We start from the raw sequence: 25636 nt of genomic DNA, 5'->3' as shown, positions 1-25636 counted from the left end.
TGCCTGACAACTTCAAGTGGATGTAATCAGAGCAGCATGTAGAATGCATACTTTTACTTTTGATACTTAAGTACATTCAACGTCAAACTGTGTACTTCCTCCACCACTGCATCCATGGCATGGCGAGTGCCATTGGAATTTCGGATGAATTTAGCATTTCGTTTTTGACGAACATTTGAAACAGATATGTTAGGATAGGATACCAACCACCAAATATTGGCTGTATTTTAGTAAGTGACCTCTATTTGAGGCATGACAGCTCCAGTGAGGGTAAAGTTAGAGTTAAGGCGAGGACATAAACAAACGTGTGTAAGATGTGGAGAATTTAATCAGATTAGGATATAAACCATCAAGTGTTCACTGTATCAGAGCCTTATTAACACAGCATTGGCCTCAGCAATCTCACATTTACCAACTTGAGGGGGAATGTGTATATATCGGGGGAAATGTGCAAAATCTGCGTATATCCACATTTACCATAACAGAAATACTTCAAAATATGAAATCATATTGCACAATCAGCAAATTACAGAATACATACAGTATAATACATAACAGCAGCTTGAAGGAAAAAAACAATCTTGCCCTAAGTATCTTTCGCTATCATGTTGGAAAAATACACAAGTTGTCTTGCGATTACAAAAGGCTTCTTTAGAACAAGATTTGCAGTGTTTAAGTAAAACTTTTCTTAAGGCATTGATATCAAACCAAAAGTAATTAAATCAATGAACAATTATTTTTTCCACGAACAGACTCTTTGAATCAATTATCACAAAACAGAAATAAATAAAAGCTTAACTAACTTTACTAAAACTGTGCCAAACATGACAAATAAACATAAAAAACACACATAATCACAGATTCCTTAAAAGGGAACAATGGCCATCTTTTGAAAATGTATATTATTTAGGGGGGGTAGTACCACATGTTAGAAAAAAGTCTGAAATGTAGTCATGCCTGTGCATTGATAGAGAAGGCGCTTGAAAGGGTAGAGCATACTTCATGCATGAGTACATTGCAGGCTTTCTTCTGACATGTTACATGTTACACTATCCCCTAAATAATACATCTAACTATAAAGGATAGAATCTCATTTCGTGTGCGAGTGTCTGTCCTTCGCATATCTCTAGAACCGCTCATCCCATCGACTCCACGTGTATTGCTGAGGACCCAAGGGAGTGCAGTGTCGAATTTGGTGGCATTTGGCCAGATGGTGGCGCTATAACAACAAACATTACGTTTGGTTGCAAGCGGCCATACGACAGGGCTCCACAACGCTGTAAGCAGTCATGTGGCAGGTCTCTACAAAGCTGCAGACATACCACAAAGCTACAAGGCTGCAAGCAACAATACTGCGAGCTAAGCAATTGGCCCCCTCCGAATGAGCACACGCTCCGAACGAGCACACGCTCCAAACGAGCACACGCTCCGAACGAGCACACGCTCCGAATGAGCACACGCTCCGAACGAGCACACGCTCCAAACGAGCACACGCTGCGAACGAGCACACGCTCCGAACGAGCACACGCTGCGAACGAGCACACGCTCCGAACGAGCACACGCTGCGAACGAGCACACGCTCCGAACGAGCACACGCTGCGAACGAGCACACGCTGCGAACGAGCACACGCTCCGAACGAGCACACGCTGCGAACGAGCACACGCTCCGAACGAGCACACGCTGCGAACGAGCACACGCTCCGAACGAGCACACGCTCCGAACGAGCACACGCTCCGAACGAGAACACGCTCCGAACAAGCACACGCTCCGAACGGGCATGGCCTATGTTCCCCTTTAAAGTGGTTTCACAAACATGGGGGCACCCAGGCCCGAATTAAACCTTCCATGACTTTTTGAAAGGCCTACTGTGACATTTAGAATTTTAGTTTTTGCTATTTTTCTTCACCAGCTACAGTAGTTGTGATGAAAATATTTCTGCACTGGCGCTTCATTTAACAAAAAAAACAGTTAGCTAGCATTGTTTCTACATCTAAGCCAAATCCAAGGTACAGCTAGCTAATGCTAATGAGCTAGCTCGCGTATGGCTCTACTCATTGGTTTGGATAGGGAAAGCTAACAACGCCCTTAGGGTAGCAGAAGGGCAAATGCTGAAACTTGAACAATAACAAACAACAATTCTAAACGTCAGGGTTTGCCTTTTAACGATGGATATCATGGAAACTGAATCCAGAAGAAAGACTGAATGGAATGATCACGCGTCGTATTCTTTTTAAACACAGGGAATTGCACGTAGCAGCTTTTGCCTTAGCGGCTAGCGGCTTCTTCCCGTCACTCACACTGTATGTTATTGGACAAGACGTGGTGGAGTGAGTGAGTGGTAACAGTTCATTCAATCCAGCCACACATGCATCCAAGAGTAATGTGACAAGACGATGAAAACCCCTTCCTGTTCCCTTTCCACAGCCTCCACCCACTACCCCCCCTAACCCCACCCTCCTCCCAAATACCTGCTACAGCTGCTTTTGGATGTACTGTCGTCTGTGTGAAGGTAGTGTGTTGTGTTCAGTGTTAAGAGGAAAAACGCTAAAACAATTAAAGTAAACCACAAATGTTGAAAACCAAAGCGTATAGGCACCACGATGTAATCGGAGGAGGAGTGGAGAGATGAGGAGTCCCTACTCTCGCAGTCGTCGGGTCATTCTGACATGAGATCGGCGCAAAGACTTAAAAATCCCTGATTGGACGGTTCTTAAAGCTCCTCGTAGTCCCCGCCCTCACCTTTCACAGAGCTGGCCCCGCCCCCCAGGAAGGACTCCAGGTCGTCCAAGTGGCTGGACCTCTTGGCCCTCGGCTTCCTCTTCTTCTTCTCTTTCTCGTCCCCGGTCCCAGACTCCTCTTTTTCTTTCTTCTTCGGTTTGTGCCGCTTTTTGCTGCTTTTCTCGTCCTCCTGGGGAGGGGAGGGGGGGGGGTAGGGATGGGCAAAACTCACTAAATTGCTATTCGATTGTCACGTTAACATGATTTAGTTTTTACATAGTGAACGTGAGGTAATGAAACAAGCGAGCTGGCTGGCTGCTGTCATTGATAACAGCTAATAATAATAATAATAATAATAATAATAACAGTGGCCCATGCTAGTGTTCTTTCCGGGAATAAAAGCATTCATTCTGAACGTTACAGCACTGATGCTTGAAATGTGTGAGCTTAGTGAAACATGGCAAATGTACAAAACATTGCTACAATGTAACATCTCCAGTCTCTCTTTCTTCATCTTTCTTTTCTGTTCTCCCAGCTGTTAAGACTGTTATGCTACCTGGCTAGCTAGCGAGCTGTACCCAGCATGCTGTTCAGCGGTGTAACAGTCAACAGGGTCCCCTCTCAATGAACTACACAGTGTAATTGCCGGTAAAAACAAGGGAAAATATAGATTTTTTTTGTTTAGACAAAACAATATAAACATTTTTTTAACACTTTGATCGCCATGGGATAAATTCATAATTTACCATCCCTCGCCAGCTCTATTTGTCTATGGAGAAGTTCCCCTTCTTTGCAGGGCTATAACTTTTTAAATTCTATTGCTACATTGCCATTATTATGGCCCATTCAATGTCCTATATGTATTGTTCAGGGTGTAGCAACGTTAAACTTTTTCATTCACATATTCATACTAAAATATGGTCTAAAGTATAAGTATGTTTTTATCGTTTTCTGCAGCTTTCTTCAGAACGTGATTTATAGCCCTAAATGCATTATATTGATGATGAAATACAGTTTGGTAGCGATCGGCGCGAGATGAAAAATTTCAACTGGACGTACTTCTAGAATGATCTACGTATGATCTGATGATGACCGGATGGGCGGGGGATCGTTTATAATTCCGTGGGCAACGTTAGATGATTCATCCAGAGTGGGTCATATGTTCATCATAGCAGTTTATATTGAACACGTTAGAATATAACGCTGAATCTTACCGTATGTTCCTCGCGCCGTTGGACGATCAGCGTGGAGTAGACCGTTTTCGATTATGGGATGTAGAAATGCCCGATCCATTTCCAGGTTGTATAATAGTATATACGTCCAAATAACGTTGTTTATTGAGTTAGGGCGAGCGATCTATTATCCAGTGTTTCAAGATGGAGTCGCGGGAGCTATAGAGAGTGGCCGGACCACATTTGCATGAGTACTACTGGTTCAAAGGTTAATATCCGGTTGGCGATCTGCCGATCGGTCACCAGATGGCGCTCTTGAACCGCTAGAGAGTTGAGAGGAGATCACACTTGTGTCTCAGGGCCCCGGAAAGGAAATATGATTTCGATGACAGATTTTTGAAATATTGACATCAAAGACAAGTTAAGGCGTCCTCGGCGGAATGAGCATGGCGGGGAATGACGAGTTCCGGCGTTTTCGGCGGTTAAAGTGTTAATATAATTTAACGACTATTGACATATTGGAAAATGGATGCCCATCCCTAGTAGGGAGGGCGGGTAGACGTGGTCTCATGTTACCCTCAGGAACGATGGGTATAGACAAGGTAACAAAGCGACTGACCTCTTTGCTCTTATTTTTCTTTTTCTTCTTCTCTTTTGTAGAGTGTCTGCTTTCTCCATCTGCAAGACCAAGTCCATGAAGAAGAATGTTTGAACAAAAAAACAAAACAACAAACTTTGGCCCAAGAAAGTCATACTAGAACATGAAAAGACTGGAAGGAAAGAAAGACACTAGAGATAGATATACACAAACTAAAACACACCACTTACTTTATAATACCATTATGTATGATACCAATATAGAGAGCCTGGAGATCAATAATAATAGAAATAATAATAATAAAATAATAAAGATTACAGATTGTTACAAATGTGTAAAAAAATCTAAATAAAGAGAATAGTGTGTTGCTTTCTTTTGTCCACTCAGATTCTGAACCTCACCGTCTTGGTCCTCGCTGCTGTCTTTGCTCTTGGGCACCACCTCCTGGTTTCCAAAGCCAAAAAGATCCAAGTCATTGTGCTGACCCTTGAAGGACAGGACGTTTGCCTTCAGAGGGTGTGGAGCCGCCCTCCTGGGTACAAAGCTATCGTCTGAGAGGTCGGACATATCCTCTGGTAATGCCGACGGCTCCTGTGGGTTGGAGAGAATTACGAAATTGGTTAAGATAAGATATTGCTTTATTGATCCCCTTGGGGAAATTCTGGCGTCATAGCAACATGGGGGAGGGGGGAGGGGAGGTACAGGTATGTGCAGGGTAATAGTAGATTAAATAAAAGGCAAAAAAAATTCATCTGAATATAAAAGAGAAAAAATAAACAGCGTAAATATATATAATTAACTCTGAATATAGAAATATGAGAAAAAAATATATAAAGGTGCAGATGATTCAGTAGTCCATATCAGATGCCCAAATAGAAACAGAAACGATCACATTAAACTAAAAACAGAGGTAGAAGAAACACTGAGCAGCCAACCTTCTTCTTCTTTGAGCAGCCAACCTTCTTCTTCTTGGGAGTATCAGACTCTTCTTCGCTTTCAAAGTCGTCCATGACAAAGGAGATCTGCTGTGGTACAGGGTCACTGTCCGAGGATCCGTCCCCTTTAGAGGCTCCCTTCTTCTTGCCCGTCCGCTTGGGCTGCACCGACACTGGGGGCGGATTCAGGAGAGACACAGGCTGCATCTTTAGGGCCGTGGGTTTCTTCATTTCAGCATTTCTTTTAGCCGGTTTCACCCCATTCGAAGTGGATCTATTCATGGACAAAAGTGTTAAATTAGAGAGGCAATTGGAGAGGCTACTGATTTACTGATTGATTGATTGGTTGCTTGGTTGATTGATTAATTAAATGTATCTGGATTTGTAAACGATTAATCTTTGGTGAGATAAGCAAACAGAATGTCATTATAACTACCAGGATAACAAGATGACAGTGAAGTCGCATCACTTATTTCAAAGGATAAATGATTGCAACAATTATATCATCTAATCATCATCCAATGTTCAAAATTGCAATTGGTTGTTGATAATTTAAATTCCATCAAGCACATCTGACCACGGCCACACCTGAAAGGCTACTGGTGAGAATTCCCTGTGTCTTTCCTGTAGGGCTGCAACTAATGATTATTTTGTTATCAATTAATCGGTTGATTCTTTTGTCGATTATCGATTTATCGATCGGTAGTTGATGAACCATGACGTTTATTTATGTCTGTAAATGCTGTGTAGTGTGTATTTCTACTGTACATGAGTAGGGTGAGTAACCTACATGACATTACTGCTTTTTATCTATTGACTCATTATAGCTACTTTATTATCTTGAAATAATATAACACCCTTGGGGCGCCCCAGTGGCGAACCACATAGCGTGCTCAGCCGCGACACGGCCGACCCGGGTTCGACTCCCGAACCCGTCGTTATTTGCCGAATGTCTTCCCCCCACTCTGTCTCCCATTCCTCCTCTGTCTCTCTCTACTGGACTGCCCAGTAGCAATAAAGCGATAAATGATTCCATGTTATTTTATTTTACCGTAATTGTCTGTCCGTTAACTCATTGAGTGCCTAGAGGTCGCTGTTTACCTTGTGGTAAGAAGGCCATCGCTTTAAATAATAGGGGTGGGTGCGGTGTTTGCAGGGCTAAAAACTATATTAAATATTATAGCTATGGATCTAATAAACACGTCGATTGTCAGTGAGTTTCTTCCGGTCAACATGCAAAAAACAGATAATTTTTTCATACATTTCCGTTTTATACCGTGGTGAATATGAATATAGTTTTAGAGTGATCCTGTCGAATCCCAATAAACTCCAGCAAACGGCGCTTCAATGCATTTCCTTAGAAATCGTGCCATTTGTCGCTTGATTTATGAATCGTTCTGATATAAACGCTAGATTATCGGTATTATGTTTCATCATGCACGCACGGAAGCGGGGGAGGAAAAGTCGCTCCTCCGTGCTTTGGTCGCAACCAACGGCAGGCACACACACACACACAGACACATTGTGTTCGCTGCGAAAAAAAACATCGAATCAACCCAAGATTGGTAACATAGAGTCCTTACCTCATATCTGATGTACTGCACAAAGAATAATCCAATTCCTGATCGCCATTCCAAATATTGATCGCGGTCGTCTTTCCAACGTTTATCAACCAAAACACATGAATCCACGGTGTCCAGTGTCCCCAAACTGTGTGTTATAACCGCTACCCATGCCCAAGAAGGAAAACCTGGACCGGACTTCGTAGATCGATGCACAGCCCAAACCATAGGGATTCCAATGATGTGCAATACCGGCCGCAAGGCGTTAGGCGGCAGTATTGGCCGTTTGCGATCTCAGAGCCATTCCCAATGATAACATCAGGCTGGATGGATGAATTATGAATGGATATAGCTAATAAAAGAAATAACGATTAAAACCCGACTTTTCTCGCGATTGGCGCTCAAGCGATGGCGAGTTAACCCGACTTATCTCGGGTCTGGCGTCCAATGTGTTAATGTCGCACCAAAAATGACCAAATCAAATTCCTTGTATGTGTAAACTACTTTCGGATTCTGAAATCATTGAACGTACAGAGAGAGAGAGAGAGAGAGAGAGAGCGAGAGAGAGGGGGGGAGAGAGAGAGAGAGGGGGGGGGGGCTCTCAGCGTATCAGGCTCAGCCCCACCCCTTCCTCACTGTTGCAGCTAGGGTTGACAAACACAGAAGTTATCAAATGCGAGCGAAACGCGCACCGTAGAGTCCTGGCTCTAAGCAGAATCACAAATAGTGGTTTAAGAGAAGTTATTCATAATTTGAACGTGATTAATTGTGCACTAGTTAGATTACACGTTGCGCAGGTTATGACTTTGAACGTCTGGCATTTCCACCGCAAAGCCGGCACATAAGTAACAAATGTATATGCACAACATTTCGTGGTCGACATCATCGGCGACGAATCGTTGCAGCCCTACATTCCTGTTACCTCAGTCCCAGGCCTCGACCCAGATCTCCATCATCCGTCGCTCCTTTAGAGGCCTTGGGCGGCTCCTCCTCTTCGTCACTGGTCAGGGTGATGCCCATACTGGGGACGATTGCTGCCTTGGTCTCAGACCGACACAGTTCCTCTGGGTCCAAGTCGTCCTGGAACCCAGACACCATTGGGTTCCCTCCTCTGCCCTCCCCGTCACTGGGGGACAAGAGGACATCATCTTGTCATATAATAATCTCACTTCCTATTGGTCCTCAGCAGTGGACTGAAGACTTACAACACTGTCACTCTTCATTCTCCCACTATCTTTGGTCAGTGTTCACATTCAGTCCCCCTGGGTGTTGAGCCCTGCTCGCCAGAACCCCAGGACTCAGTAAGCTAATAGCTTTACATCCACTACACTACTGGACAGTATTTCATACAACTTAATGTCCAAAAATCTGAACTATCCCTTTAAGTAATACACCTCTTTTATAAAGCAAAGTTTATGTCTGTATTGAATGTTTATATTAGCCCCCCCCCCATCCACAATGATGTCTCAAAATCCTCTATTAACTCTTGGTTTGACTAAATTACCCACAGGCCTGTGTGACATAAAGAGTTTTTTTTTTATCAGGTTTTCATTAACAATAATCTCACATGCGGCCCTCATCTGTGAGTTCACCTGTGAGTGCGCCACAAGGTCCTTCAGGCCCATTTCCTCCTGGGAAACGAAAAAAATATAACCCTTCATAATTCAATTGCATCTTCAACGTTCTATGTTCCATGTGGGCGATTCCCCTCGGTGCACATAGATTCCCTTCATCGCATGGGAAGGAAAAAATCTGTCAAATCCCTCATTGATATCCCCGGTCGCTCTTGACACTTCTATACCATACACTAAAATAAGGTGCAGTTATTTCCTTAAAGGGATACAGCCTTTAAGGATTCATTGAAGGGGCACTTGGCGCTCTGTTGTGAGGAGGACATGACGATATAGTGGGACATGTAGCTCACCAACGTGTTCCGTGTCTCGAGAGCTCAGCTGCATCGGCACCCTGAGAAATTCCTCTGGGTGACGTCACTGAGAGGAGAGTAGACATCTAGCGAAATTCAGACAATATTTCCTCTACACTACTGCAGTAGAAGCCCAACTCGAGGAAAGTTGAAGAAACGGTTGAGGAAATAAGAGTCTGCTCTCCTCTCTGTGACGTCACCTGGGGGAATTTCTCGAGGTGCCAGCGCGGCTGAGCTGTCGAGCTCTCGAGACATAGAACACGTTGGTCATGTCCTCCTCACAACAGAACCATAGGATTAAGGTTGAAAATCGGCAAAGTGCCCCTTTAAGGAGTTGGATGACCTAGATTCTAAGCAGAGGAATTCTAGTGAGACCGGGAAGTGAAACCAGGTCTCTCCCCTCTCTGCAACCCTTCAATCCTGCCACACGCAGAGATCCACCTTACAACATGTCTCTTCCTGTAGAGTGCGTGACGGCCTCCCGCCCAGCCGGTTCAACTTCCTGTTTAGTTCTTAGGAGTTGGGAGGGTCATCAAGCTGAAGCTCCATGCCTTTGTTTGTATATATATATATATATAATTTACAATATACGTTGTTAAACCTTGATTTATGCGCAGTCTCAAGTTTTTGTCATACTTTTGAGACAACCGCTTTATCAAACCGGTTCACTTAAAAATCATGTTGATTGTCTCAGAACAGGACTGGGTATCGGCACCGACAAGGTCCAGATTAAATTTAAATCTATTATAATCGATTCATGTGATGCCGATTTGATAATAGATTCAATGACATTGGCTTCAAGGGACCAGCACCTGCTGTTGCTGTCGAAACATGTCAACTGGTGAATTGAGTTTCCATAGTCATTCAGCAAGAAGTCAGCCGGATGGGAGACGCACTAGAAATAACATTTGGTGACTTTAAGGACCATAAGCCTCTCCGAAAACCCATAATATGCCTGACTCTACTATATCTTGACTGATTCAGTGGGATCCGCAACATTCATCCCACGGTTAGAATTGGACTGTGATATTCCTACAGCTCACTGTAAGCTGAGAAAAACTAGGGTGGTTTAGGTGAGAATGGACCGTCCATATTATAACCCAGTCCAACCAGTCACTGTCCATATTAGAACCCAGTCCAACCTGTCACTGTCCATATTATAACCCAGTCCAACCTGTCACTGTCCATATTAGAACCCAGTCCAACCTGTCACTGTCCATATTAGAACCCAGTCCAACCTGTCACTGTCCATATTAGAACCCAGTCCAACCTGCCACTGTCCATATTAGAACCCAGTCCAACCTGTCACTGTCCATATTAGCTGCCCTCCGACTCTTCTCCTTGGCTTTGGCTGCAGCAGCAGCTCCATCGTCCAGGAAACTCCTGTCCATTCCCACCTCTGGAACAAAGTCATCCAGGTTCTGGACATTTCCCCTGGGCTGGCTGCCATCTGGACCTGGGCCATCTATGGACAGAGGATGGGGGGAATTAAGGTGGTGCTGCTGGTGAAGATAGCTGCTACAAACATTACACTTTAAGCTCATTCTTAAATTAACTCAAATGTCCCCTTAAAAGGGATAGTCCACATTTATTAAAAGAAACATTGTACTGTGTACTTTGCTACTAAGGAATCTACCTTGCCTATAATACTACCTACCTACCTACTATGTTAATATGTCTATACTACTGTATGTGATGAGCCTGGTGGTGTTCAGACTCGTGACGGTTAAAAAACAAACAAATTCAACTGTCCACACAAGTGCAATTTCAATCAATAAAGGATATTTATTGAATAGGGCAGAATATAGTCCGATGGGCAATTAGAATGGTCGTAATACAGTCCAAGGTCAAAAACACAAAACAGGCTCTCGTACAAAATTGTTAGTCATCTTCCAGTCTAGGGTCAGTACACAAGGGGGTTTCTCAGCCAGTCTAGGGTCCAGTACACAATGAACACCTTCTCGCCTTCACCTCTCTCCACTACCTATCACCTCACAAAACTCCGTAATAACAATCTGTCTCTCCGTACTTCGCTCCTACCTCACCTCCTCTCAACTAAACTCTGTCTGTCCTAGTGTTTTATGTTACGTGTGTCTGGTGTGTGTGCGTGTGGGATGTGGGTAATCTCGTGGTGCACAGGTGTGTTCTATCAGTCCTAATCAGCTGCAATTGCTTCTCCTCTCCTCCCGTGGCAGTAGTATCTCCCATCCTTCACATAGCCATGGGATGGGGGATGATATCTGCTACAACTACTATACACTCAAGTTCAACACTGTTTGACAAACAGTGTTAGTTACCCTTAGCTGCCAGAGTTGTACTCTTCCTGCTGACTTGTTGTATAGAACTTGTAAGTCGCTTTGGATAAAGCGATTGATACGACACAAGTTGGATGGCCCTCTCTGACAGAGAAGCGCAACAAAGACTGGTATTTGTTCATTTTAAGGCCCTTATTGGTATTGAAATTGGTATCCATCTGGTATCTTCTTGTCTGACTCCCATGTCCCATAATGTTGGCGTGCTCCTTTAATATAGATTCAATATAGATGGTATAATTGTGACAGGAAAACAAGCAAACCAGCATTCTAGAATGGACTGCTTTTGAGTTCCTGTCAGTTGTGGGTATTAGCAAACACTGCAACACATCATTCCATTGCAATCACCATACTGCAGGTACTGTATGTGTGCCCATCTATCTATTAGTTTTACATGAAAGATAACTGCCCCCCCCCCCCCCCATTCCCCTCTCTTAACTCTGCAATGCAGTAGCAGCCAGTGGCGCAGAGCAAACCGTGGTGGTAGTGGTAGTAGTGATGGTGGTGGTAGTGGTAGTAGTGATGGTGATGGTAGTGGTAGTAGTGATGGTGATGGTAGTGGTAGTAGTGATGGTGGTGGTAGTGGTAGTAGTAATGGTGGTGGTAGTGGTAGTAGTGATGGTGGTAGTAGGGGTAGTAGTAATGGTGGTGGTAGTGGTAGTAGTGATGGTGGTGGTAGTGGTAGTAGTGATGGTGGTGGTAGTGGTAGTAATGGTGGTGGTAGTAGTAATGGTGGTGGTGGTAGTAGTAATGGTGGTGGTAGTGGTAGTAGTGATGGTGGTGGGAGTAGTAATGGTGGTGGTAGTGGTAGTAGTGATGGTGGTGGTGGTAGTAGTGATGGTGGTGGTAGTGGCGCTGTAGTAGTGATGGTGGTAGTAGTGATGGTGGTGGTGGTAGTGGTAGTAGTGATGGTGGTGGTGGTAATGGTAGTAGTGATGGTGGTGGTAGTTGTGATGGTGGTGATAGTAGTGATGGTAGTGGTAGTAGTGATGGTGGTAGTAATGGTAGTGGTAGTAGTAATGGTGGTAGTGATGATAAATTACCCACAGGCCTGAAGACATACTGTGTGACATAAAGAGTTTTTTTTATCAGGTTTTCATTAACAATAATCTCACATGCGGCCCTCATCTGCTCAGTTATCTAGTTCACCTGTGAGTGTGCCACAAGGTCCTTCAGGCCCATTTCCTCCTGGGAAACGAAAAAAATATAACCCTTCATAATTCAATTGCATCTTCAACGTTCTATGTTCCATGTGGGCGATTCCCCTCGTGCACATAGATTCCCTTAATCGCATGGGAAGGAAAAAATCTGTCAAATCCCTCATTGATATCCCTGGTCTCTCTTGACACTTCTATACCATACACTAAAATAAGGTGCAGTTATTTCCTTAAAGGGATACAGCCTTTAAGGATTCATTGAAGGGGCACTTGGCGCTCTGTTGTGAGGAGGACATGACGATATAGTGGGACAAGTAGCTCACCAACGTGTTCCGTGTCTCGAGAGCTCAGCTGCATCGGCACCCTGAGAAATTCCTCTGGGTGACGTCACTGAGAGGAGAGTAGACATCTAGCGAAATTCAGACAATATTTCCTCTACACTACTGCAGTAGAAGCCCAACTCGAGGAAAGTTGAAGAAACGGTTGAGGAAATAAGAGTCTGCTCTCCTCTCTGTGACGTCACCTGGGGGAATTTCTCGAGGTGCCAGCGCGGCTGAGCTGTCGAGCTGGTAGTGGTGCTGTAGTAGTGATGGTGGTGGTAGTAGTGATGGTGGTGGTGGTAGTGGTAGTAGTGATGGTGGTGGTGGTAATGGTAGTAGTGATGGTGGTGGTAGTTGTGATGGTGGTGATAGTAGTGATGGTAGTGATGGTGGTAGTAATGGTAGTGGTAGTAGTAATGGTGGTAGTGATGATGGTAGTGGTAGTAGTGATGGTGGTAGTGATGGTAGTGGTAGTAGTGATGGTGGTAATGATGGTAGTGGTAATGGTGATTGTTGTGAAGGATCAGATTAAACCGAATATATATATTTATTTATGGATATATATTTAATAGTATTTGTATATCGTTTGATATCCCTTGTATATTCCTTGTACATATACACTGAATATCCCTTCGGTCTACTAACAGCCCATAATAGTTTCATTCTCTCATTGGACAAGAACCTGGCGCCAGCAGCCAAGCCCCTTGGTTCAAGTTCAATCGTGCCGACGAACATGTCGTTACTAGCCCCGGTTCCGCGTAGGAATACGTCTGCCGAAATACGAATGGTACTATTTGTTCACAGCGCATATATATATGGCGCAAGTCAAGTAGAACTTTCTTTTAGTCCCTTAGCCCTTAGTTCTTTACCCTCCAACCTAGTGGCAAGACGTTAAGCCTCACCCACGATACACGTGTGGTGCAGTATGGTCAACTTGGCCTCAGAATGGCATTGAGACATCGTGTGGATTAATAGTTGAATTGTCATAGTTTGGCACTATACCGTCGAGTGGGACGTATTTCTATTAAGTTAATAATAGTCTATTATGTATGGTGCATCGTTCGGTTAGAGTTATAAAGTGAGCAGTACCCCCATCGTTTCCTCGCGTTATCTAGAGTCTTAACCAGGCTGGGCAGACCACGTGTGGTGCTTTCATCCGAGGAGTTCTGGGCTAGGACGAGTGGACCTGCACATTGGATTACCTTACCCGGACGACGGCGAGCCCTACACGGCTTGGATTATCTACTTGCTTTGGGTGCTTTGATTATGCCATGGATAACAGCCAACACTGGTAAGTGTTGGAACTACCCCCGAGAGGAGTCCAGGTGAGACGGCGCTCTAACCCGAGTGAGGTCGCCTTACGTCTCTTCGTTGTGGACCGGCAGCTACCGTCTACAAGAGGGCCCAACTGTATTCATCTGTGGACCAAGGTTCTGTGGGCACCGTGTTCAGCACTCTGAATTCTCCCAAGAAATCGTTGGCCAGATGGGATATCGCCAGCGGCTCTCCTAACCCCCCCCCCCCTACTGACTTACAACCAGCGGGACCCCCTTTGGTATATCCAGCTATAATTATTAAGTACCATCGCTATAGTTCCCTAAAGAACCAGGTTGTATACTTGCTTCCTGCGTAACCAGAGATTGGACATTCAATGTTGATTTGCCTACGAATACTAATTTGCCTTACAAGTGCATTCAAATCATAAATGTCATTAAGTGAACGTTGTATATACCCTTTGCTATATATTAAATATTCACATTTGTGTGGACTTGGTTTCATGGTGGGAAAGTGTTCATCATATCTATATCATGTACTGTGTGGCCAGTAGTTAAAGTACATAAAGCGGTAGTGGTTTAATGATACCATACTTATCAATACAGTCAGGGAATTGTACCCCTCAGTTACAATTGGTCCTTCGAGCCGGAGGGTAACTAGTGTAATATTAATATAGTGTTATTAATATTGAAATGGCCTATGATGAACACTCCACGAAACGGTCCTCCTAACGTAGAACGCCCGCGGCGCAGACGACAGCCACCTCCGTACTTAGAGGATTACGCTGTCAGTCAACTACCTAGCCTTCTACAGACGGTAAACGCGGTAAAAGTAGAAAGTAAAATTATGTCTGACCTTAACGACCAGGTTACCCCGACCACAGAGGCCCTAGTGGGTTCTAATGTAACTGACCAAGCTCACGGTGGGGACCAGGAGGGAGCTGACATGCCTTTACCCCCCGCCAATACCGAAGAAGTAGCCCCCGACCAGCCCCGGGAGGAAGACAACCCTACAGAGAGAGAACTCTGCACGGAAGAAGAGGAGGAGAGCGCCGAGGAAATAGAGCTCCAGGACTCCCCAACGAGTACAGCCAGGAGCGGCTCACCTCTACAACCGTCTTCCCCCAGCGAAGCGGAGAGGATGCTATCACAGGCGTTCCTCGTCAGCCTGACAGCCTCTACCGAACGCGATCGACTCCAGGGTGAACGCGATCGACTTCAGGGTGAACGCGATCGACTCCAGACACAGCAACGGAGCGAAGAAGAGCGCATACGCCTGGAGATGAGACGCCTTCAGACGGAAGAGAATATGGCAAGAGACCGAGCAGACACCCAGCGTGCCGCTGCCGGTGCCCAAAGAGAAGCAGAGCGCGACCTCGCTCTCATCCAGCGCGAAACCGAGCGCGACAGACTACAAGCCGAGCGCGACAAGCTACAAGCGCAACTAATGGAGCAGCTGATCCTCAAGGCAACACCCTCTCCCTCCGCCAGGGGTTCAAGGAACTCGTCGAGACAACAGTCAAGGGCAGCGTCTCCTAACCGAGCAAGCGACCCTGAACTTGACCAACAGACCAAGCCTATACCCCCCGCAGACCCCCTTCCCCGACCGGTCCAAGCGAGACCCAGCTACAAGGAAGGAGCAGCATACACTGCGGAGAAGCTAAATAAACGACTACAGGATCTAGAGGACCTGATAGAAGAAGAAGAGGGAGAGGAGGAGAACCAAGCCCGACGACAGCACAGTACTCCACCGGACCAGGAGGTCCAGTACAGCCCAGGCTATACCCCCGCGGCGCTGCGCTACAGACCCCCGACTCTATTCACGGGTGAGCATGACGCACGACCAGCCCCGAGGAATAGCACCTGGACCAGCGGGCCATGGTACCCTGCCGGTACCAGCCCACAGAGAGGCGCAAGAGGAGACTCGCCTAGGAGGCCTCTCCCCCAACGCTCGCCGATGTATCAGCCATCCACGGCGTCATACATTGGCACACCGACCATTCCAGACTTCACCCATGAGAATCGGGCACAGTACACGGAGCTCCGAATGTGCTTAGAGACAATGATGGTGGATGTCGTTGATGAACGCCACAAGTATGCAATATTACTGAAGCACCTGAAAGTACCCCGAGCGCACAATATAGCGCTAGCCTATGCCACCTCTACGACCCCATACACCGCGGCTCTAGCAGCGCTGGACCAGAGATATGGACGTATATGGGATTACGTAATCCAAGAGATAAGGCATATTGACCGCCTACCCCCAGCAACAGACAATCGCTCATTAGACGACCTGTCTATAAGAGTGCAGTCCCTGGTAGGGATGCTGGGAGCGCAACGAGAAAAGGGTATGCACGAGCTATACGCCAACTCTAACGTCGAGAGGATTTTAGAGAAGCTGCCACCCGCCAGACAAGAGCGCTTTAGGCGGCAGAGAGACCACCGTGATCCTAACGGTCCCGAACCATCCCTCCTCGATCTAGCCGACTTCCTGGCGAGAGAAGTCAGCAGCTTACGACTGGATACGTTCGTGCGGAGCACACCAAGCTCCAGAGAGGGACCCAGGAGAATAAACGATGGAAGAAGATCGGTGACTGTCATGCACCAATCAGAATCAGTACCGACCAGTAAGAACCACAGTACCCCCTCGAGGAAAGAGAAGTGGAAGATGGTGTGCCCGTACTGCGAGAAGGAACACTGGCTGTCACAATGTGACCTATTCACAAAGATGAATGCAGAAGAAGTGAGTCAATGGATAAAGTCCAACAGGCGCTGTTACCGATGTGCGCGCAGTCACATGGCAGCCGAGTGCCGCCTAAAGAAGAGGTGCAGTCGGTGTGACGGAGCCCACCTAGATGTCCTACACGACAGTAACAGAAGAAAGCCTGCACCTGCACCATCGAGCAGCACCAAGGCAAGTGTCATGTACATTGACCCCGCCAGCAGCAGCGGCGCCCAAGTGCTCTTAAAGGTAGTCCGTGTAACATTGAGCTACCAAGATAAAGTCATGGACACTTACGCCGTCCTTGATGACGGGTCAGAGAAGACCCTCCTGCTCGCGTCCGCCGCGGCCCAGCTGGGACTGCGGGGGAGCGAGAACCAAATGACGATTCGGACAATAAGAAAAGATTTAAAGACGATAAAGGGCGAGAATGTCTCCTTCACTATCGCAGCAAGCGGGCAGCCAGAGCGACGGTATAGGATTACAAATGCTTTCACCAGCCAAGAAATAGGACTATCACAGTACACCTACCCCATCGCCAAGCTGATGGATAATTATGTGCACCTGCGTCAACTACCTATCCCGCTCATAGACGGCGCCACCCCGACCCTGCTGATAGGCTCCGACCATGCAGACCTCATAGTCCCGATAGACCGGGTCCATACAGGACCCAGAGGCTGTCCTGCAGCAGTCGAGACCCGCCTAGGATGGACACTACAAGGCCCCCTCGCTAAATCTCTTAACCGAACAGCAGCCACTAGCTGCCTCCACTCCAGAGTGACAGAAGAAGACACCACTCTCCTGCAGCATGTCGAGAGGCTATGGACACTAGAGACAATGCCCTTTAAGAACGAAAAGAAAGACATTCGTTCTAAAGAAGACATTTACGCCATAAACCTCCTCGAGCAAGGGACAAAGAGAGTCACAGTCAGCGGAGTGATGAGATACGCAACTCCACTCCTGAGGCGAGAGGGAATGCCCACCTTTCACGCAAAGAAAGAAGCTACGGAGCGGTATCTATTGAACACAGAGCGGCGCCTAGCCAAAGACCCCGCTCAAGAGAGTGTGTACCGCGCTGAGATTGAGAAGCTAATCACAGCGAGACACGTAATGAAGATTGACATTAAAGAGGCCGATCAGACGACCGAATCATGGTACGTGCCGCACCACAAGGTCCACCACAACGGCAAGGATCGCATTGTGTTTAACTGCAGCTACCAGATCGGATCCCAGAATCTGAATAAAGAGCTCTTGCCCGGCCCCACACTCGGCCCCTCTCTACTAGGCGTGCTACTACGCTTCCGCCAGGACAAGGTGGCTATCAGCGGGGATATCAAAGGGATGTTCCTGCAGGTGAGACTAGTGGAGGAAGATAAGCCCCTACTGCGGTTCCTATGGAGAGAGAGGATCGGAGATGAGCACCCAGCCATCTACCAATGGGAAGTCCTCCCCTTCGGAACCACATGCAGCCCGTGCTGTGCTACATTTGCACTGCAGAAACACGTCGCAGAGGACCCAGCAGCAGATGAAGAGGTCCGACACAGTGTGAAGAACAGTTTCTACGTGGACAACTGTTTACAAAGCGTTTCGACCCAAGAAGAAGCCGAGGCTCTCCTACTCAAGCTACGCGCCTCCCTGATCAAAGGCGGCTTTGATCTCAGGCAGTGGGCCAGCAGCGACCCGCACGTATTGCGCAGCCTCTCCCCCGCGGACAAGGCTGCCAGCAGCGAGACCTGGATGGCGACAATCCCAGGAGAAGCCCAAGAAATGACACTAGGACTAGTCTGGCGCTTCAAAACAGACTCGCTCCACTATAGACACAAACCCCTGACCACGGAGCAGGGAAGGTCGACGGCGATACCGACCACCAGACGGAGTGTGTACAGAACACTCGCCAGACAATATGACCCGTTGGGATGTATTCTACCTTACACCACCAGGGCAAAGATGATTGTACGAGCACTATGGGACAAGGACCAGGGCTGGGACGACCCAATACCCGCACCCCTTGCCTCCACATGGAGAGAGTGGGAGACGGAGCTCCGCTCACTCCCAGGCGTTAATATACGCCGCAGCTACTTCCCACCCACAGTGAGGCCAGAGACATGCAAGATGGATCTACACGTCTTCAGCGACGCCTCCGAAGTGGCCTATGGATCAGTGGCCTACTTGCGTGCCCAAGAGAAGGGAGGAGAGATACACACCGCCTTCATCCTGGCTCGCTCAAGAATAGCCCCACGAAAGCAACAATCTATCCCGCGTCTAGAGCTCTGCGCAGCCCTAGCAGGAGCGCATCTAGCCACGTTAATCCAACGTGAACTCACCATTCCGGTGCACAGAACAATCTTGTGGTCAGATTCCACGACAGTACTCACATGGATCAAGTCTGATTCATGCAGATACAAGGTCTTCGTGGGAGTCAGAGTCACAGAGATTCAAGAGTTAACAGAAGCAGCGAGCTGGCGGTATGTGGACACCAAACACAACCCAGCTGACGTCATCACCCGGGGAATGTCCCTAGATGACCTCACCCGTCACAACATCTACAGTGACGGACCAGAGTTCCTCAAGCTCCCGGAAGAAGAGTGGCCTACGCCCACCCCACGGGAGGCGAGTAAAGAGGAGGCTGAGAACAAGAAACCTATGTTCTGTGGACTGAGCACAGTCGCCTCCACAGACCCCAACATAGATGATTGCCTCACCCTACAGAGTGCGCAACTAAAGACATTTCTGCGGCACCACCCAGAGATTCAGCCCACTGCCGACATTTCAGCAGCTGACTACGAAGAAGCAGAACTTCTTCTACTACAACGAGCCCAGAGAGACTCGTTCCCCGACGAGCTAGACTGTCTACAGGGAGGAAAGCCCGTCCCATCAGACAGCAGATTGCTCCACCTGGCACCCGAGAGCGACGCCCATAATCTCATCAGAGTGGGTGGTCGTCTGCGGAGGGCCTCCAATCTACCGGATGACGTTAAGTACCCGATAGTCTTGAACAGCCGACACAAGGTCACAGAGCTGATCATAAAGAAATACGACGAGGATGTACACCACGCAGGAGCAGAGAGAGTCTTCGCGGAGATCAGACGTCGCTATTGGATACTTCAAGGAAGAGAAGCAGTGCGACGCTTCCAGCGAACCTGTCTAGACTGCCGAAAGTGGCGCGCGCAGCCCAGCATACCCCGGATGGCTGACCTACCTCCCTGTCGCCTCCGACTCGGCGACAAGCCATTCCACTCCACAGGCATGGACTGTTTTGGCCCGTTGTATATAAAGAAAGGAAGAGGAACCGAGAAGCGGTGGGGTATTGTATTCAAATGCATGACCACCAGAGCGATACATATCGAACTCCTTCCAACCATGAGCACAGACTCATTCCTTATGGCCTTCCGAAGATTCACATCACGGAAAGGAAAACAGTCTACATTGTTGTCTGATCACGGGACAAACTTCAAAGGCGGAGAAAGAGAGCTGAGAGAGAGCTTCCAAGCTATGGGCCCAGAACTTAAGACCCACCTCGCTCCATCCCAGATTGACTTCCAGTTTAATCCCCCGAACGCACCCCACTTCGGTGGAACCTGGGAACGAGAAGTACGTTCTATAAAGACAGCCCTGTACGCCGTGCTTGGGGCCCAGACTGTAGCGGAAGAAGTCCTAATGACAGTCCTCACGGAGATCGAGGGAGTATTGAACTCCAAGCCCCTCGGCTACGTCTCCAGTGATATAGCAGATGTCGACCCAGTCACCCCCAACACACTCTTGATGGGGCGGCTGGACCCCGCGCTACCCCAGACAATGTACAGGCCTGAAGAAGCGAACGGCCGAAGAATGTGGAGGTACAGTCAAGTACTAGCTGACAAGTTTTGGAACAGCTTTCTACTCCACTACCTACCGTCTCTACAGACCCGCCAGAAGTGGGTAAAAGAGAGAGACAATTTGACAGAAGGAACAGTCGTCATGATTATCGACCAGTCACTACCCAGAGCTATGTGGCCGGCTGGCCGCGTAAGCAAAGTGATCACCGGTGCCGATGGCAAGGTCCGAGCAGCTGAGGTGCTCGTCCAAGGGCGAACTTACACACGACCCGTGGCGAGGCTAATAGAACTGCCCAGACTCCCAGACACTATCGATGACGACCATGACCCCACGACTTTGTGAGTTGACTGACCCTTACAGCGAACCTTGAGTGGTAGACAGTGCGGTTAATCTGTCTCTGCTTAGCTAATTAGGTGGGACTAATTAGGGGGCGGCTGTTGTGAAGGATCAGATTAAACCGAATATATATATTTATTTATGGATATATATTTAATAGTATTTGTATATCGTTTGATATCCCTTGTATATTCCTTGTACATATACACTGAATATCCCTTTGGTCTACTAACAGCCCATAATAGTTTCATTCTCTCATTGGACAAGAACCTGGCGCCAGCAGCCAAGCCCCTTGGTTCAAGTTCAATCGTGCCGACGAACATGTCGTTACTAGCCCCGGTTCCGCGTAGGAATACGTCTGCCGAAATACGAATGGTACTATTTGTTCACAGCGCATATATATATATATAGTAAAGTAGAACTTTCTTTTAGTCCCTTAGCCCTTAGTTCTTTACCCTCCAACCTAGTGGCAAGACGTTAAGCCTCACCCACGATACACGTGTGGTGCAGTATGGTCAACTTGGCCTCAGAATGGCATTGAGACATCGTGTGGATTAATAGTTGAATTGTCATAGTTTGGCACTATACCGTCGAGTGGGACGTATTTCTATTAAGTTAATAATAGTCTATTATGTATGGTGCATCGTTCGGTTAGAGTTATAAAGTGAGCAGTACCCCCATCGTTTCCTCGCGTTATCTAGAGTCTTAACCAGGCTGGGCAGACCACGTGTGGTGCTTTCATCCGAGGAGTTCTGGGCTAGGACGAGTGGACCTGCACATTGGATTACCTTACCCGGACGACGGCGAGCCCTACACGGCTTGGATTATCTACTTGCTTTGGGTGCTTTGATTATGCCATGGATAACAGCCAACACTGGTAAGTGTTGGAACTACCCCCGAGAGGAGTCCAGGTGAGACGGCGCTCTAACCCGAGTGAGGTCGCCTCACGTCTCTTCGTTGTGGACCGGCAGCTACCGTCTACAAGAGGGCCCAACTGTATTCATCTGTGGACCAAGGTTCTGTGGGCACCGTGTTCAGCACTCTGAATTCTCCCAAGAAATCGTTGGCCAGATGGGATATCGCCAGCGGCTCTCCTAACCCCCCCCCCCCCTACTGACTTACAACCAGCGGGACCCCCTTTAGTATATCCAGCTATAATTATTAAGTACCATCGCTATAGTTCCCTAAAGAACCAGGTTGTATACTTGCTTCCTGCGTAACCAGAGATTGGACATTCAATGTTGATTTGCCTACGAATACTCATTTGCCTTACAAGTGCATTCAAATCATAAATGTCATTAAGTGAACGTTGTATATACCCTTTGCTATATATTAAATATTCGATTTATACATTTGTGTGGACTTGGTTTCATGGTGGGAAAGTGTTCATCATATCTATATCATGTACTGTGTGGCCAGTAGTTAAAGTACATAAAGCGGTAGTGGTTTAATGATACCATACTTATCAATACAGTCAGGGAATTGTACCCCTCAGTTACAGTGATGGTAGTGGTAGTAGTGATGGTGGTGGTAGTAGTGATGGTGATGGTAGTGGTAGTAGTGATGGTAGTGGTGGTAGTGATGGTAGTAGTGATGGTGGTGATGGTAGTGGTAGCTGATAGAGTTGTACCCTTCCTGATGACCTGTCGTACAGAACTTGTAAGTCGCTTTGTATAAAAGCGTCAGCTAAATGTAAATGTAAATGTAGTAGTGATGGTGGTAGTGATGGTAGTGGTAGTAGTAATGGTGATGGTAGTGGTAGTAGTGATGGTGGTGATGGTAGTGGTAGTAGTGATGGTGATGGTAGTGGTAATAGTGATGGTGGTGGTGGTAGTGGTAGTAGTGATGGTAGTAGTGATGGTGGTAGTGATAGTAGTAATGGTGGTGGTAGTGGTAGTAGTGATGGTGGTGGTGATCCCTGTCCCCGATGCCACAATGCTGTGAACTAAACCTGGTCCCCTCCTCTCCCTCATCTGTATTCAGTCCTCACAGCTCTCCAGTCCTGAGTGCCAACGTCTGGAGCTATTTCAAGCTATGGCGCTTGATCCTGATCCGTTGAGAGCCCCCCCCCCCCCGATACATCCCCATATGGAAAGGGAATATATCTTCTGAATTGGGACAGATTTATATTGGAGTATTTCAACTAGGGCTGTACATTTTGGCTGTTAATAAAGCGTTAGTGTTTGAGATTTGTTTACAAAATCACATTATCCTTGAAAACAACACTGGAGATACTGTATCTTTTGCCAGCAAAGTAAAAATTTAAATTATAAAAATGTGGATTTGCAATAGCTGTGACCACATTCATGCACATACACAATCCCCTTATGGTGGGTGGTGGGTGTGGGTGTGGGTGTGTGTGTGTGTGTGTGTGTGTGTGTGTGTGTGTGTGTGTGTCCTTGCCCCATGATCAAGGTCATGTTACTAGAATCCATTTAGAAGTTCTGCACCTTTTTGTTCTAGGCCACTCCCACTGCCACTCCACTTGTTTGCCAATTGCCAACAGTTAATCAGCTGTCCTTTGGATCCTGACCAACCATTCCACAAACTCATGTGCAAGTCTGTGAATCCATTTGGAAGTTATGCCCCCTTTTAGCCAATTGGCATGAACACATTAGTAAACACGTACAGTACACACACACGCACGCACACACACAAACTTGACCTCCATGCAAAATGTCAGCGTCCTAGGGCTGGGGAATTATGTGGGACGACCAACGGACAGCGTGCCCTATAGAGCTGCTGGTCGCAGCTAAGTACTTAGCATGCCATTGCTTTCTTCACCCAGTGTCGACATTCACACTGTATACAGTTAAGTAGCTACTACCTACAGAATCCTGTTACTTAAGGGGATAGTTTGATTTTCTGAAATTTCGTTGTATAAAATACTTGTCAGTGTAGTGTGGATGTAAAGCTATCAGCTTACTTACCAAGTCCCGAGTTTTGGATGGGTTCTATTGTAAGTAAACCGGAAAGAAAACGGTGTTTTGAAACCAAAAGATTTGAATCCACACATGGAGGCAAAATGGTTACTTATTTCCAACACAAAACCATGGTCCTCTAGCATTCTGCTAGGGCTGCCCCCTGAAAGTCAACGATTAAAATAAACAGTCAGAGACTCCTCAGTCGACAGATTATTTTAGTCGAGCAGTCATTTATATATATATATATATATTTATATAATCCATTTAGTTCTAAGTATGTTATTAACACTTAGTCAGACAACATTATAAACCTAACGTGAGCAGACTTCACAGTACAGAACAGCTTAAGTTTCACTTTCACTTCTAGTAGTAGAGTAGATTTAACTTCACGTGAAGGAGAGAAAGAAGGGTCTAGAGGCGACACAAGGATTTAAACCCTGCATCAGTGAAAGCTTGACTGGAGAGGAGCTCAGAGGATTAGTCCAGACCAGCAAAAGTATGTTTGAGCGATGCACTAAATAACAACTACATTGAACTGTCAGAGAGAAAATTTACGGAAGGTATTACTGTCCGTTGGTTTCTTTTAAAATTAGAACCTAACATCAACTCTGTCTGTCCAACTATTGGATACTAGTAATTGAAAATGAATTAAAAACAGACTAAACACAGTGGATCAATGTAGCCTCACAATGTTATAGATCAAAGTACCGTAATTCCTCTAATAGTAACCCCGGCTTGTATTTGTTTCAACTGTAGCGGGTACCAGGCTTGTATTAGGAGGAGGCCTGTATAAGAGGGAGGCCTATATTTCAAATTTTCAAACGGATCATAATGAATAAATCAACATTTTGTGTCAGTTTGAACCCAGTAAAATGTACTGGGTTCATTTATTTAAACCAAGTACTGTATGAAATAGTAAACAGTGCAATTACAGGTGGTCACTGGTCATTTCAACGTTTTCAAAGTGAAATCAAGTAACTAGCTCAGTATGCAGCTCAGTATATTAGTAACCCGGCTTGTATTAGGAGGCCGGCTTATAATTGCTTAGCTCAAGAGCGCACCCGGCCATTAATAGAGACCCGGCTTGTATTTGAGACCCGGTTACTATTAGAGGAATTACGGTAAGCGCTCTACAGATACTGAGCATCATTTTGTAAAATGTCCAGTGTCACCAGTAATACTGGTGTTGTCGTGAGTTTATTAGTCATGGGAAATGTGACCACATTACCACCGCAACCCTAGTACTGTCTCGTTATTGTGACATGATTCCGACACACGCAGGCTAATGCATTGTTGGGAATCAGCCATTTGGCGTCATATGCAGTTGTCTTAACGGATTTATTCATTTAAAATGCTCCAAAAAAAAATAATGTCATATGACTCTGTTGCACTTGACTACGTATTGAAGGAAATCGATGATTTGCATTTGGTTTACAACCTATATAGAGATGAGTTTTAAGAGGATAATATCATCATCATCATCATCATCATCATCATCATCATCATCACCATCATCATTATCCTGTATGTGTGTTTCCAGTCAAGACTGTGCAGACAGGGCCATTATCAGCTGGGTGGAACAGAGAGAACTAGGGGGGGATAATATCAACAATTGAGCGGTTGCTATAGTGATCTGGGTCAAATAGCTGTGGTCGAAGACAACACTGCTTGTAGCCATCTGAGAGCAGCCAGGTCAGAGAGAGAGTGTGTGCATGCCAAGGTTTAAACATAAACACTGATAAGGACTGGGAACAGTGCAGATTTGGTCAGAGAGAACTATGCAGAGTTTGACATCAAACCATACTAAAGGTTAGAAGCAGTTGCCATGGCAACGTCACATGGTAACAAGAAGAGGGGTGGGGCCT

The 25636-nt window shown here is 46.4% G+C and overlaps 1 protein-coding gene across 1 annotated transcript in view; it reads right to left on the bottom strand.

The window, feature by feature from the left end:
• Positions 1-1785: 1785 nt before the first annotated feature.
• Positions 1786-25636, bottom strand: part of rabl6a (RAB, member RAS oncogene family-like 6a) — a 49855-nt gene continuing 26004 nt past the window's right edge. Inside the window, exons 11-16 of the mRNA XM_084324732.1 lie at positions 10213-10375; positions 7909-8112; positions 5425-5698; positions 4891-5080; positions 4511-4569; positions 1786-2909 (exon numbers count right to left, since the gene is read on the bottom strand). Of these exons, the coding sequence (XP_084180858.1) occupies positions 2712-2909; positions 4511-4569; positions 4891-5080; positions 5425-5698; positions 7909-8112; positions 10213-10375 (1088 nt within the window). The 3' untranslated portion in view covers positions 1786-2711. The remainder of the gene's footprint in view (positions 2910-4510; positions 4570-4890; positions 5081-5424; positions 5699-7908; positions 8113-10212; positions 10376-25636) is intronic.

This window comes from Notolepis coatsorum (genome assembly GCF_963971535.1).
Source record: "Notolepis coatsorum genome assembly, chromosome: 11".
Classification (NCBI taxonomy): Eukaryota; Metazoa; Chordata; class Actinopteri; order Aulopiformes; family Paralepididae; genus Notolepis; species Notolepis coatsorum.
Note: the sequence above shows the minus strand (reverse complement) of the source record. Positions and strands in the feature narration are given on the sequence as shown.